Source organism: Gracilinanus agilis, chromosome 1 (genome assembly GCF_016433145.1).
Source record: "Gracilinanus agilis isolate LMUSP501 chromosome 1, AgileGrace, whole genome shotgun sequence".
Taxonomy (NCBI): Eukaryota; Metazoa; Chordata; class Mammalia; order Didelphimorphia; family Didelphidae; genus Gracilinanus; species Gracilinanus agilis.
Window position 1 is genome coordinate 783,518,460 of NC_058130.1, and position 14,580 is coordinate 783,533,039.

At 61.3% G+C, this 14,580-nt stretch overlaps 1 protein-coding gene across 1 annotated transcript in view; it reads left to right on the forward strand.

Annotated features, from left to right (window-relative positions):
* PI4KA (phosphatidylinositol 4-kinase alpha) overlaps positions 1-14,580 on the forward strand; it is a 114,954-nt gene that overhangs the window by 67,811 nt on the left and 32,563 nt on the right. The window contains exons 20-27 of the mRNA XM_044674684.1: positions 2,043-2,151; positions 3,357-3,493; positions 3,858-3,991; positions 5,991-6,073; positions 12,465-12,535; positions 12,894-13,018; positions 13,673-13,754; positions 14,281-14,364. Of these exons, the coding sequence (XP_044530619.1) occupies positions 2,043-2,151; positions 3,357-3,493; positions 3,858-3,991; positions 5,991-6,073; positions 12,465-12,535; positions 12,894-13,018; positions 13,673-13,754; positions 14,281-14,364 (825 nt within the window). The remainder of the gene's footprint in view (positions 1-2,042; positions 2,152-3,356; positions 3,494-3,857; positions 3,992-5,990; positions 6,074-12,464; positions 12,536-12,893; positions 13,019-13,672; positions 13,755-14,280; positions 14,365-14,580) is intronic.

Here is a 14,580-nt window from a genome sequence, read left to right on the forward strand (position 1 = left end):
CCTCCCTCCCTCCCTCCCTCCTATACCTTTTGTCTTAGTCTCTACACTAGGTGTCAGTTCCAAGACAGAGGAGTAGTAAGGACTAGGCGATGGGGATGAAGTGACTTGTTCAGGATCACACGGCTGGGAAGTGTCAGAGACCAGATGTGAACCTGGGACCTCCCATCTTTAGGCCTGGCTCTTTTACCCACTGAGCTGCCCCTGGATAACGTTTTCTACCATTGTGCTGCTGAGAATAGCCAAGTCATTCCCAGTTGGGCACAGTACAGTATTGCTGCTACTGTGTCCAGGGTTCTTCCAGCAGAACCAGCTCTTGACCCTGTTCCTGATCACACTGGGCTTGGTTATGGTCCCTTCCAGCCCTGATGTTGGCGAAATCTCCCCTCACCAGAGAGGCTCATTCAGCCAGCTTTGGGCAGCTTCTTTTGTTCTTGCCAGCCTCAGTTGGCCCCTTTGTAAGTGCCCCTTTACTACAAGTTCTGCCCTCAGCCAAGCCATACCCAATGTATCCCTCTCGCCCTTGACTGCCTTTAGGATTCTTGAGGCAGCTGTCCAGCCCAGACTCTGCTTCCTTCCCCAGAGAGATGACCTTTCCTTGTCAGCCTTCCAGCTGCCCCCTCTTCTGCCTTTGTTCTTCAGAAATGGGGCACACTCCTCCGGGAAGCCCCCTTTCTATTATACAGAGGAGGAAACTGAGGCCTGAGGAAGGGAAGGGTTGCCCGGGTGCCCAGCAAGTTAGAGAGAGTAGACTTATCTGAAGGGCCCCTGGGCCACCCCCCATGTTTGCCAGAAGAAGAGAATTTCTCAGGTCACCCAACCGGGTGGGTCCGGACCCTGACCAGATCCCAGTAGAAAGCTGGGTCAGGTGCCCATCAGACAGTCAAGCCCCCCTCAGGGAGCCTGACACGGTTCAGGTTAGGGAGCGGGAGCAGATCTTACCTTGGTGCCCCAGAGCTGGCCGAGCGTAGCTGACCAGAGCCACAGCCTCCCCTGGGACCAGTTTGGCTTAAATGTGAACTTTGGTGCCGGCCGGGGGCACGTTCTCTCCAAGGTAAACAGATCCCAAATCAAACATCCCTGGACTGCCTTCGTCAGCAAAACCCCCACCCCCCGTGTTTGCCCTGGGGCTGCTGCAGGCCAGATGGGAGAGCTTCCTGCCTGGAATGTTTGGAAGGCCCAGGGTTCTGGACACTTGCCTGGCCTCCTGCCATCCAGGCCCTGCCCCTCCACTTACGGGCTGTGGGACCTTGGCCAAGTCACTTCCTTCAGGGTCTCTGTTTCCTTCTCTGTCAAATGGAGGGGGTGTAGGTTCTGGCCCCCAACAAAGGGACCTCTCACCCCCAATGGATCTTACTCATAATGGTAGCAACAGGCACTCAGCCCATTTTTCTAAGCACCTGCCCTGTTGGCATTTTTAAGCCTCTCCCCCCCCCCCCCAGCCTAGCTTTAGCCCACCTATCCAGGCTGCTCACCCCTTAGCAATACGCCAGGCTGCTGGCCTCCTTAGAAACTACTCCTTATGTCTCTGTGCCTTTGCCGAGCCTGTGCCCCCTTCCTCCTCACCTCCACCTGGCAAATAGAAACTTGCCACCTGCCACATGGATGGCTTGGGCCAACTCCTGAGCCTCAGTTTCTCCATCCGTAAAATGAGGGACTTGGACTAGTTGCTCTCCACAGCTTCTTCCAGCACCAAGGCCGGCGAGGTGCCAAGGAGATGAGATGCACTTGAAGCAGCCTCAGCCCTTTGGGCCGGGGGTCCCTTCCCTTCTCATTGACCTCTGGACCACCCACTCGTGGTCACTCCCCCCCTCTCCCCGAGAGTGGACATAGTCCAGGGGAGAGGCCTCCTGGGCAAGGGAGCCCCTTTGCCCTTGTGGCCCCTGGAGGCAGGAGGCGGCTGCCTGGCTGGTAGAGGGCCCGTTGGAGGGGCGATGCCTGCCCCCTCCCTCCGCAGTGTTACGTCCTCCAGGCCAGGAGCCTTCTCCGTGCTGGAGGTCATCCTGTGAGCCGCCTTTTCCTGTTTCTCTGCCCTTGCCTGCCAGCTCACCAGACGTCTGCCGCCCATCAAGGAAGCCAAGCCGAGACTTCAGAAGCTCTTCCGCGACTTCTGGCTCTACTCCGTGCTCATGGGATTTGCCGTGGAAGGCTCAGGTAGGGTGATGCCCCTCTGGCTTTGGCCCGAGGCCATCTTGAATCTGCTGTGTTTTCTCTCACTCCCTATAGACGTGGGTGCTGGGCAGAGGCCAGATGTCCCAGGGGTCTTCTTAGAAGACTGAAAGCCCTGCCCCGCTAGGGAAGCCCATCCTGGGTGTGAGGAAGCCCAGAGAGGAAGAAGGAGCCTAGGACTCCTGCCCTCCTTGGCCTGGCTCCAGGCGGTGGTCCTGCCCTTCACAAATGGGATGGAGGAGGCCCAGGCCAGCAGGCTCTGGACAGTGATTCCTCCTGTGTGGCAGGCCCCAGCCCACGCCAGGACTCTCTGTTCCCTGGCCCCACACTCCAGCAGCTTGAATGCGCCTTGTGGTGCTGTGGGTGCCCCTGCTGGGATGGGGACATGACCTGAGCCCAGAACTCCCCATCTCCTGGGCACTGGGCCGTGATCACGGTTCCTTAGACGTCCTCTCACCGTCATGCCAAGAAACCTGAGATGGGCGAGAAGGTAGAAGGGTTGGCAGTACTGAGAGCTGCAGGGACCAGGGACCCAGTGGCCTCAGAGGGAGGGAAGGAAGGGCAGAAACTTGGGAGTTGTTGAGCAGGGCCTGGCCTGGCACGGCTTGTGCTCAAGCATCAGCTTCCTATTGAGCCTCGGGTGCCCACGTCGAGCTTCCCACAACTGCAGGACACTCCATGATTTCGTGACTGTGGGCCCGGGCCCTGCCATAACCAAGCAGGCAGCTAGGGGGTTGCTTTTCCTGCTGAACGCTGCTCCCCCTGGCCAGGCTTCTCTGGGGGTGACTCTCGCCTGGGCCCGGCCTTTCCAGGCTTTCCTGCTGGTGTGGCCCTCGGGCACTCGACTGTGACCCTGGAGGAGGTGGAAAGGCTGCTCCTGTAAGGAGGCAGGAGCTCCCGTTCTGTGCCCAGACAGATGGATGGCGGATGGCCCAAGGACTGAGCCCTGGGGCGAGTCCAGATGCAGTGCAGGGGCAGCTTTTGGCTCCTGGACAGATGGCCTCGTTTCCCTTCTTATACTTTTCAAAAGCTTTATCTTAAAGTCGATACTGTGGGTGCCAGGGCAGATGAGTGGTCAGGAGGAAGCAGTGGGGCACCACAGCCAGGAGGCATCCACCCAGGCCCTGCCGTCTCTAGGCCTGGTACTCTGTCCCCTCAGCCACCCAGCTGCCCCCTTCTTGTACTTGCAGGACTCTGGCCGGAGGAGTGGTACGAGGGGGTCTGTGAGATAGCCACCAAGTCCCCCCTGCTCACGTTCCCCAGCAAGGAGCCGCTGCGCTCTGTCCTCCAGTACAACTCAGCCATGAAGAACGACACCGTCACGCCGGTGAGGACCAGCCCCTCGTGTGACCTTGGCCGAGTCCCCACCCCTCTGACCATCAGCTTTCTTCCCTGTGAGACGTGAGGTCAGAAAGGGTGCTGACGGACACCGTCCCCCCTTCCTCTCTCTGAGGGACAGTGGAGGAGAGATTGCCCGACTTCTCCCGAGCTCCTGCCCGCCAGCTCCACCTGGGAGGTGGGGTCGGGCTAGGCTCTGTGCACAGGCCTCTCCGGCCAACAGCCTCGGTTTCCTCATCCATTCGATGGGACGGTCATCCCAAGCGTGGCGTGGTGGGCAGAGCGGCCCGATCTCAGGCCCTGCCTCTGGTGGTGACAGGCTGGAGGTAAAGGACTCACGTTTGTCTCCCCAGGCCGAGCTGAACGAACTTCGCAGCACGATCAGCAATCTGCTGGACCCGGCCCCCGAAGTGTCCGCGCTCATCAACAAGCTGGACTTCGCCATGTCCACCTACCTGCTGTCCGTCTACCGCCTGGAGTACATGAGGTGCGTTTGTCCCAGAGCCTCCCAGGGCCAGTGTCCCCCCGAGCCCGGCTCGCAGAGCTTGGGCCCAGGGGCCAGAGAAGCGCCGACTGCTGAGGGAGCCCGTGGCCACAGGGCCGCCTCGGAGCCCCGGAAGCCACACGTTGTACCCGGGCACAGTCAGGCCGAAGAGGCCTTGGAGGGGGCCATGCCACTGGCTCGGGGGCGCTGCTCTGTGCCCAGTGCGGCACACACGGAGCAGAGAAGCCCGGCCAGCCCTGCATATATTCTCATGTGGGGATATCTGGGCTACCAGCAGAGCATTCAAGGGGCAGAGGAGGGATCCCAGCCATGGGCTCCAGGACAGTCCAAGGAGGGGAGCTGACCCTTAGCTTCCACCACTGGCACTGGCCAGCAAAAGAAAGAGCATGGATGGTTTCAGAGGCAAGAGGGATGACAGGAAGAACGATGGCCCGCAGAGGAGTCGGCCCAGCCTCCTGGGCACCACCTTTGCCCCGAGGCTGAGGCGTCCCATGGGGAGAGGCCCAGGAGAGCAGCGCGTCAGCTGTGCGTGTACAGGACTGTTTGGGTGTCCTAATCCCAGAAAGAATGGCAGGTGCCATTGTGGGATGCCCCTCACAGTAGGGGCAAATGGCATCCTTCCCTCCCCTCCCCTTTATGGCATCACCAACATGCTCTGCCATGACTGAGCCAGGATCTTCTCTCCAGCACCCTGAGGAGGCATCCTGTGGGGAGGGGGACCTCCTAGGGCCACCTGTTCTCCTTGTGCCCAGCGCCCTCAGTCAGGAGCCATCTCCCTGGAGTGAGCCCCCAGCAGGCTGCCATTGCTCCGAATCCAAGGTTCTCTCAGCTGGAAGGACCTTAGGCTCCCCGTCCCAGGCCAGACTCTGCCTGGTCTCCCTTCACCTTCCATCTTAGAGTCCATATGGTGTATTGGTGCTAAGAGCTGGGCAGTGGGGGTGAAGTGACTCGCCCAGGGTCACACAGCGAGGAAGGGTCTGGGGCTAGATTGGAACCCAGGACCTCCCATCTCTGGGCCTGACTCTCCATCCCCTGAGCCACCTGCACCCCCCCCCCCAAACATTCTTTCCATCCCATCCAGCCTCACTCATAGACTTCCAGGGTCAGTCCCTTTTTTGGCCCTCTGGTCATTGGCCCGTTTTCCTCAAATGTAAATCTTCCTCACTTCCCCTGATGCTCTCAGTCCTCCCCGCAGGTCACAGACTCACTGCACTGAGATGGTCCCAAGTGTTGAATTAGTGTCAGCTGCCATCTTAGACAACAGATCCATGCCAGCCCCCCCGGCCTCTTCCTCTTGGCTCCCAGGCTGGAGACTGCATCCCCCAGGAGTGCCTCTGGGAGCCTGGGGCTGCCTCTGCGCCCACTGAGATTGGTCAGTGCAGGGAGAAGACAAACCTCCTTGTGTGGAGGCAGCCCCCCGAAATGTTCATCGCTGGGCATCTGTTAGACAGAGCCCCAGACGGTGGTTGTGACCAAGTAGCCAGCTGTGGTGCCTGGGTCACACACAGCGTCCAGACAGCTACAGCCCAGACCAGGGATTCCCAAAGTGGGCGCCACCACCCCCTGGTGGGTGCTGCAGGATCCAGGGCAGCAGTGATGGCCTCACTTTTTTTGTATTACATTCTATTCTGAGTTCGATAAATAGTTTCATTATTTCCAGGGCACTAAGTAATATTTTTTCTGGAAAGGGGGCGGGAGGCCAAAAAGGTTTGGGAACCACCAGCCCAGACGTTCAAGAAGTAGCTTCAGCCCGGAGCTGGCCCCAGCCGAGCCCTGTCAGCCAAGGAGGCCCTGGGTGGGGCTGGCCTTGGCCCTGGATGCCCTCTGGCCAGGCCCCTCTGATGCTGGGCGCCCTCCGGCTGGGCCCCTGCCCCTCTGGGCCTTGCTGGCTGCCTCTGCTCTGCTGACTCCTCGGGGAAGGTCCAGCTCCTAGAGGGCCTCTGAGCTGTGTTCCTGGCCGTGACCGCCGTGTCTCCCACAGGGTCCTGCGCTCCACAGAACCAGACCGCTTTCAAGTGATGTTCTACTACTTTGAGGACAAGGCCATTCAGAAAGACAAATCTGGTAAGCTCGGCAGCGTCCCCATTCTGAGGTCCTGCGTGGCGGCTCGGACTTCATCCCCGGGCCCACGCTCCTGGCCTTCGGGCTCGGCATCCGTCTGCCTCGGGGAGCCTCGCGCTCTGGGGCCAGGGCCCCTCATCGGGTGGTTCCCCAATGCCTCCTGGCCGGCTCCCAGAGTGACTGCGTGTGGTGCCGTGTAAAGGGCAGCGTGCCCTGGGCTCTGATGCCAGCCGTGCTCCCGACGTGCTTGGCCATCTCTGCAGAATGCTCACCAGGTCCTTTCCTGCTTGGTCTGGAGGCTTTGAGGCTTGGTTTTCTATCAGACCCGAGTCCAGAACCAGAACAGATGAGCAGGCCCAGCTCCAAGCTCGTGACAGACCCTGCCCCAGGGAGGAAGCCACTTGTACTGAAGCACACCCACAGACAGAGGGCCTTAGAGAAGCCTTGGGGAGCAGAGGGTCAAGTGCCATGCCCCACAGAGCCGGGCACCCCCAGCCCACACGTGTCAGAAACAGGAACTTGTTGGGGGCAGCTGGGCGACTCAGTGGATTGAGAGCCAGGCCCAGAGACGGGAGGTCTGGGGTCCATCTGGCCTCTGACACTCCTGTGTGACCCTGGGCAAGTCCCTTAACCCCCATTGCCTGCCCTTCCTGCTGTTCTGCCTTGGAGCCAAGCCAGGATTGATTCTAAGACGGAAGGTGAGGGCTAAAGCGGAAGGGACAGGACCCGGGGCTTCCTGGCACTCCCGTCCCCCCTCCCTGGGCAGTATTATGTGTCCTCCCCGGAGAAGGGATGCTGCAGGAATTGAGGGATTGGGGGTTTAACGATGCCTGTCGCAAGTATTTAGATAAATGCTTGGATGGAAACGTCGCCAGTTTGCTTCAGCTTCTAGTGCAGATGCCAGACCCATAAACGTCAAGTGGCAGAGGCCCAGGGAGGCCGTTCCTAGGGGGGCTCAGGCTGGGCTCTTCACTGGGAGTGGTGCCCGGCGTGGGGTGACGGATGATACTTCGAGGGATGTCGGAGCCCTCAAAGCACTGAGGAAGTCTCGGAGAGCAGAAAGCACCAGCGAGTGGTCTTCTGGGCTGCCCTTGCAGAATCTCACACCGTCACTGTGAGGCCTGTGCAGGGTGTGAGGTGACCCCTCCCCCCGGTCCTCAGTTTCCTTCCCTGGGAAATGAGGGAATCCATTCCTTCCACCGGCATCTGCCAGGTGCCTCCTCTGGGCCAGGGACTATCAGAGGTGCTGGGGGCCTCGGGACATCCTAGGGAGCAGCTTGGAGCTCTCCTTGGCCTCTGTAGCCTCTTAGCACGTCAGGCCTTGAGCCATGTTGTGGCCTCTCCCCCTAGGCCAGAGAGGAAGGGGGGGTGGGGATGGAGCTCCTAGTCATTGGTGGGCATGCCTCCCTTGGCATGGTGTGTCCACTTTACCCCCGCTCATTCCTTTCTGCCGGGGGTACCCCTGCCCCTGCTTCGTTCTTTCAGTGTCTCCAGGGGCAAGAGGGGCAGGAGAGGCCCCTTCTCTGTGATTGTGAGGCACTGCCTGTCCCTCTCACACGTGAGGCCAGCTGTGGGGTGCCCATCTGTGCCCGGAGCCCTTGGAGACCGACTCCTCTGGTACATGTCTGACTGTGCCCAGATCCTCCTGATTTTCGGGAGAAATCTGAGGCAGCTGGGAAGAGCCCTAGCCTGGAGGCACTGTCTGCCTCAGTGTCCTCATCTGTCAAAGGGGACAGTGATGGCCCTCTGTCCTGGGGCCCTCAGGAGGCCCATTCAGGATGGCTCTGCTCGAGGCAGGTGCCCGGCCAGTGACTGGGGGGACTTCCTCTTGTCCTCATTGTCCTGATCTCGGTGAAGGTCGCCATCCTTCAGGGGCTTCCCTTCCCTCGTTCTGGGCTGTAACCAGGCCCGAAACATCCCTCTCCCTCCCTGATGGCCTGCATTTGAGAGAATGACGGAGCAGGCCAGCTGGTGGAAGCCCGGCCCAGCTCTCCTGGCCCTCTGTCCGTGTGTCCCAGGGCCGAGGTCCCTTCCCTTTCTGCATCTGCTGATCTCCACCCAAGCTTCTGCCCTTCCTTACTTGAAGGAGGGAATAACTAAAGTGTTTAGGAAGCACTTTCTGAGTTCTCACAGCTGGAGAGACAGAAGAAGAAGCCCCTGCTCTTGGGGGCTCACACTTGGGGAGGCTCAGCAGAAGGGTCCGGGGGACCACCACCTCTTCTTTAACTTCATTGCCATTGCCTAAAGCCACACGCTGACCCTGGGCAAGTCACTTAGCCCCATTGCCAGCCCTTGCTGCTCCTCTTAGACATGGTACTGAGATGGGAAAGATTTTAAAAATGTGCTTCTGACACGGAGCCATCGGATGGCCCCCAAGACTTGGGCGGTGAGAACTCCTCTGGATCCGCGGCTGAGGAGACTGAGGCCCAGAGACAGGGAGCAGTTTGTCTGATGGCACCCAGCAAGAGAGCCTCAGCTCCGGGACCCAGCCCAGCTCAGGCCTTCGGATGCCTGCTTTTGAGGCACGAGCTGGGCCCAGTGTGAGGTTTAGAGCTGGAGCCTCGCCTCCAGGAAGCGATCACGAAAGCGTCTGTCAGGAGATGCGCCAGAAAGGGCCCATTCAGCCAGCTGCCCCCTGGGCTTTGATCTTCCCTGAAAGGGGTGAAGAGGTTAATGCGATGCCTGTGGCCCCCCACGCCAGGCCCCAGGAGGCTGAGGGGCCTGCAGCTGCCGGGCCTTCCCGCTGGGGGCCGAGGGATCAAAGCGGCTGCTCGTCAGGGGGCTGTTCCAATGGCTCTTTCCCAGGGTTTGTCTCCCCAACCCCAAAGAGGATCGAGTGCCCGCTGCAGATACACTCTCAGGTTTTCCAGCTTCTGTTTGTCTCCTTCTTCCTCCCTCTCTCTGTCTCTGTCTCTCTCCTCTCCCTCCCCTCTTTCTTCCTCTCTCTCTCTCTCTCTCTCTCTCTCTCTCTCTCTCTCTCTCCTTCCCTCCTTCCCTCCCTCCCTCCCTCCTTCTCTCTCTCTCTCTCTCTGGCTCTCTCCCTCTCTCTCTCTCTCTCCCTCTTTCTCTCTCTTGCCTTCTCTCTGTTTCTCTCTTTCTCTCTCTCTCCCTTTCTCCGTCTCTCTCCCTCTTCCTCTCCCCCCTCCATCTCCACCACAGTTGCTTTCCTCTGAACTTCACCCCCTCACAAGAATTCTTTTCATTATTTGCCCTGATCACTTTCTGCTTTGAAAGAAGGCCCCGGCGAAACCGCAGCCTGGCGCAGAAAGTGCCCTCTTGTCAGGCCGTGTCTCTGCTCTCTTGAAGGCCGAGGCCCATTTGGATCCTCTCTTTCTTGGATGAAGCAGAGCCTCGCTCGCTGCTCGCTGCTTCCCTGCTGAGCCCCAGGGCTGCTCATTGGAGTGGGAGCCTCTGCGTGTGCCCGCACGCTTGGGGAGCAGGTGGTGCCCCTGCAGAGGGTGAGGCAGCCGGGGCAAGGTGGGGATGGGGCCGAGGCAAGCACGTGCCGGGGGCAAGTGAGCAGTGCGGCGGGATGGCTCGTGATATGTTCGTACCAGCACACTCGGCGGTCAGCGTGGTGGTCGTTTTGCTCTGCTTCTGTGAGCATGAACTCCAGCCACCGTGAAGTAGCGACTATCAAATGAGCCCCCAGAAATCCCCGGCACTTCTATAGATCACCAACAAAGAGGAATCCCACTTACCACAAGTGCAGGTGGGCAGCGAGGTAGCGCGGTGACTGGAGCACCGAGCTCGGAGTCAGGAAGTCCTGGCTGCCAGTGTGGGCTCTGACCCTTCCTAGCTGTGTGACCCTGGTCAGGTCACTTACCCCGCATTGCCTAGTGCTTACGTTCTGTCTTAGCGTGGTTGCTAGGACAGAAAGTGGGGCTTTTACAAATAAAAGAGCTGCAGACAATACAGATTCCTGGGAGTCGGCCTGCCAAGACTCAGGCCCAGGGACCATGGGGCTACGAGGAGCAGAGCTCCCAGAAGCCCTGGCGAGCGGCAGAAGGCCCTTCTGGGGGAGAATGGGCTCCTTAAATGCCCAGAGGCCGTCATCCGTGGGGAGCAGAGATCCTGCCCTATGCCAGGCCTGGAACTCGGAGCCCCTTGGACAGGAGGAGGAAGAGGCTCGACTTGTCTCCCATGCTGGGGTGGAGGGAGCCCAGGGGCGCTGCTGGACTGGAGATGTCTGGGAAGGGTCCGAGGCGGAGAAGCTGGCTGCTATAGGAGCCTTCCGGAGAGGAGGAGGAAAGAGGTGCAGAAGCTGATCCCACACCCCTTAGGTCTGGGGAGAGCCCTGGGCCCGGAGTCAGGGAGAGCCGAGTTCAAATCCAGCCTTTGACTGTCCTGCTGGGGGACCAAGTGTGGAGAGGCGCAGAACCTACCTTTGGACACTGAGGCTCCCCAGAAACGGCAGATCGAACCTCGTGTTCTTGTTCCCAAGGAGGATTCTGGGGAGCAGCAAGGGAGCTCGGGGCAGAGTCTGGCCCCAGACCCTGGCGGGTCACTTCTCCCCTTGCCCAGGCCTTGCCGCTCTCTGCCCTAGAAGCGATCCTCCAGGCGGAGGGTCAGGCCGATTTCCAGGCACCTTTTGGGCAGGAGCCCTTCGCTCCGCGGCTTCATGAACTCCCTTTCTGAATGTTTTGGGGAGGCCGTTTCCCTTTGGATCTTGTTGCTTTACGCTTTTAACTACTCTGAGAAGCGCCCCACGGCGTAGGCGTCCGAGCTGGCCCGTCGCGCCTGTCACCCGCTTACGAGGAAGCCAGAAGATCTCCCTGTTGGATGGCAGGAGCTGCCGGAACAGCCTTGGAGCCCGAGCCGTGCGGACGCTCTGCAGGAGCCTCCCGAGGCCCGCAGAGGCCCGTCGGTGCGCGCACCTTGCTGGGTTTGCAGCGTCTCGGGAAGGTCCTGCCTGAAGGCAGCAGCTTCCTTCACAGCCTCCCCTTCTCTGTCCCCGTCCTGCCCTTCCTTCGGCCCCGTCGGCCGCTGGGGAGCAGCTCCCCTCGCTGGTCTCTTCTTCCTCCCCTCCTTTGCTGCCTCCCCCACCCCAGATCCACCCATCTCTGCGTCTCTAGACCCGGCCACCTGGCGGCCAAGGCCTCGTCCCCTCGACAGGCTCGTACCCTGTCCCCTGTGGGCCCCAATGCCGGAGCTCCTGCCCAGGCCTGCACGTGGAGGAGAGACTCGGGCCGCCTGCGTCTCTGGACTCTCCAGACTTTGGGCCTGGCCAGGCTCAGCACGGGCCCAGCACCCAGGAGACGCGGGCCCTTTTCCTAAAGTGCGGGAGCTCCGGTGCAGCCTGGCACCCTGAGGGCACACCCACAGGCCTTCTCTGCCGCCCCCTGGCCCGGCCTGGGCTGCCCTTCCTCCCCTTCTCGGCTTCCTTAGACTCCCAGCTCATAGCCCCTTCCTCCACCTACGTGCCATCGACCGTGTCTCAGGACTTCCTGCTTCGTCCCTCACGACAGGCCTGCAGGGAGACGCCATTATCTCCATTCTGCAGATGAGGAAACCGAGGCGGGGAGGCACAGGGAGTGTGTGAGCCCCGTCTCCCCGGCAGGGCCATCTTCAGCTCCTTCTCTCCCCGCCTGCTGGACCAGGCCACTCGTCGGTCCTCCCCCGGGTCCTCCTGACTGCGCCAGAGACAGGGATGGGAAGGGGCTCCCGGGGCAGGGCAGGCCGTCCTGGAGAGCTTCTGAGACGGGCCCGTCGAGGGGCTGCCTCCTGCTCACTGGGCTCCAAGGAGTCTCCTGGCTCTCGTCTCGCTTGCCCCGTTGCGTGAGGCCTGCACTCATGGGGACCGGAGCCCGTCCGAATGTCCGAGCAGCCAGGAGCAGCGCGTCTGACCGCTCTGGCCCTCAGTAACTTCAGTCACATTTAGGCGAGCACGAGATCAGGCCCAGGTACCGTGGGGTGCCGCAAGCCCGGCCTAGAGGCGGCCAACGTCCTGGGTTCCAGTCCAGCCTTGGACGCTTCCTAGCGGGGTGACCGTGGGCGAGTCACTGCGCCTCCGCTGTCTCGTCCGTGCCCCTCCGCTGTCTTAGAATCAGTTCTCGGCATCGTTTCTAGGGCAGAAGGCACAGGCTTGTTTTTGTTAAGAAGGAAGAAATGGTGTCGGGACAATCTGAGGCTTCTGAATCCGCTCAGGGGTGCAGGGTGGGGCCGATGCTCCCTGAGCCCCCGCAGTGGTCAGATTCAGCCTGCCAGCCGCAGGCAGTGGTCCAGTTGGTCCTGGACCCCCAGCCCCCAATGCCCGCCCTCCTGGGGCGAGAAGCCGCTCCAGCCAGCAGTGAGGATTCCCTGGGGAGCCAGTCAGCGGGGCACGGACGGGCACGTGTTCTCTGGCCAGCCAGCGGCCCCTGAGGACGCTCATCGGCCCGTCCTCTCTCCCCAGGCATGATGCAGTGCGTGATCTCCGTGGCGGACAAAGTCTTTGACGCTTTCCTCAATATGATGGCTGAGAAGGTACGTGTTGTTAAGGCCGTGTGACCGCCCTAATGACCGCCCCATCCTCGGGCCCGAGCCCAGGCCCCTCTTCTGACCTTCACGGGCCTGCCCGCCCGGCTGCCTTGTCTGTGCGGCCTCTGCGTTGTCAGGGAGCCCGACCTTCCGACAGTGCCTGGCCGCAGAGTCCGCCGTGCCTCCAGGGGGCGCGGGGTGTAGAGCGAGGGGCTCCCGTGTCATAGATGGGGAAACCGAGCCTGGAGAGGCCCTGTGATGCGGCAGCCCTGGCCTTCTCCCCCCTTCTCTGGTGCTTGTCTCCCCCCAACGGGATCCTGGCACACGCCGGGGCCCCTCACGCCGTGTCCTTCCCGGCCTGCAGGCCAAGACCAAGGAAAACGAGGCGGAGCTGGAACGCCACGCCCAGTTCCTGCTGGTCAACTTCAACCACATTCACAAGAGGATCCGCCGGGTGGCCGACAAGTACCTGTCTGGACTGGTCGATAAGTACGTCCCCCTGGTGCCCCCGTGGCACTGCCAGGGCTCTGCCTGAGCACCCCCCGTGGCGCCATCTGGGTGTCCAGGAGAGCCCCATGTGGCTGCTCGGTCTTGGCCAAGCATGGCCTCGGCCAGGTGACAATAAGTCTGTGTCTCTGGCCTGGGGGGGGCCTCTCTGGGTCCGGGGACGGAAGGGGGAAGAAGTGGAACGAGAGTACAGAAGGAGAGGGAGTAACCCCAGCAGGCCGTCACACCGGGGTTCACAAGGGCGAGTTCTTGTTTGGAGACGATGGTGAGGCCCGGATCACCTAGTGCCCGGCCCTGTGGCTCCCCTTCAGGTGGTGGTGTTGCCATTACCGTTACTGTTTGCCAGAGCAGGACTCGCACCCAGGCTCCACTCTGCCAGGCTGCCCCTCGCCCCTCTTTCTGTCTCGGGCGGGTGAGTTTGGCTGAAGGCAGCCGGCAGACCTGGATGGGGGCCCAAGCAGAAGCAGGCCCTCTGCTGGCATCATTCTGAGCTGCCGGTGCCCAGAGGCCCCAGCCGTGCCCGGGAGCTCCCGATGCCCACCATGGCACTCCTGAGAGCCTGAGGAGGGATTCTCGAGACTTCAGGGCTGGGGGGAGGCCGCTTGTCTCAGGCACACGTCTGGATGGTCCCCGCAGGTTTCCCCACTTGCTGTGGAGCGGCACCGTCCTGAAGACCATGCTGGACATCCTGCAGACTCTGTCACTGTCTCTGGGCGCCGTGAGTGGGGGCCCTGTGGCTGGGGGCCCCGGGCGGAGGGCATCCGAGCCGGACGCAGCCTTAGAACAGAGGCAGCGGGAGAGAGAAGGGGCCGGAGAGTGTGCGGCAGAGGACGTCCGGCCAGGGATTCAGGGGCCTTAGAGCCCGGAGCTCAGCGATGGGCGGTGTGGGGGTGGGGCCGGTAGCTGGACAGACCTCGGCAGACTAGAGCTGAGAGCTCCAAGATGACCAAGCCCAGGGGCCAGCTGGGCAGCTCAGAGGGTGGAGAGCCAGGCCTGGGGATGGGAAGTCCTGGGTTCCACTCCTTGGGCTGGTCACCTAACCCCCACTACCCGGCCCTGACCGCTCTTGTGCCTTGGCCCGATACTCAGTATTGATTCTAAGACAAAAGGTCAGGGGTTAAAGACCCAAAGGTGGCCAAGTCCAGTGCCTGCCCTGAGCCCTGCACACCGGCCTCCCGGGTCTTGGGCAGATGGGCCTTGAAAGTGGGGGTACCTGAGCCCCAGCTGATGGCCTCCCCCCGCAGGACATCCACAAGGACCAGCCTTACTACGAGATCCCAGACACCCCATATCGGATCACGGTCCCCGACACCAGCGAAGCCCGGGAGGTGAGTGGCTGATCTTGGCCACTCTGGCCTGGCTCCTAGTGAACCTGGGGCTCAGCCTTTGCCTCTCCTTAGATGCTCTGTTCCAGGGTGGGGGCAGGGGCCTGAGCCAGGGTCTGTTCTGGGAGGGGGGCACCCTTTCACCCCAGCTTTTAGTGGCCAGACAGTGTTTCTGGCCCATTCGTGGAGGCAGAGAGCTGGCCTCATAGAGATCCTTGA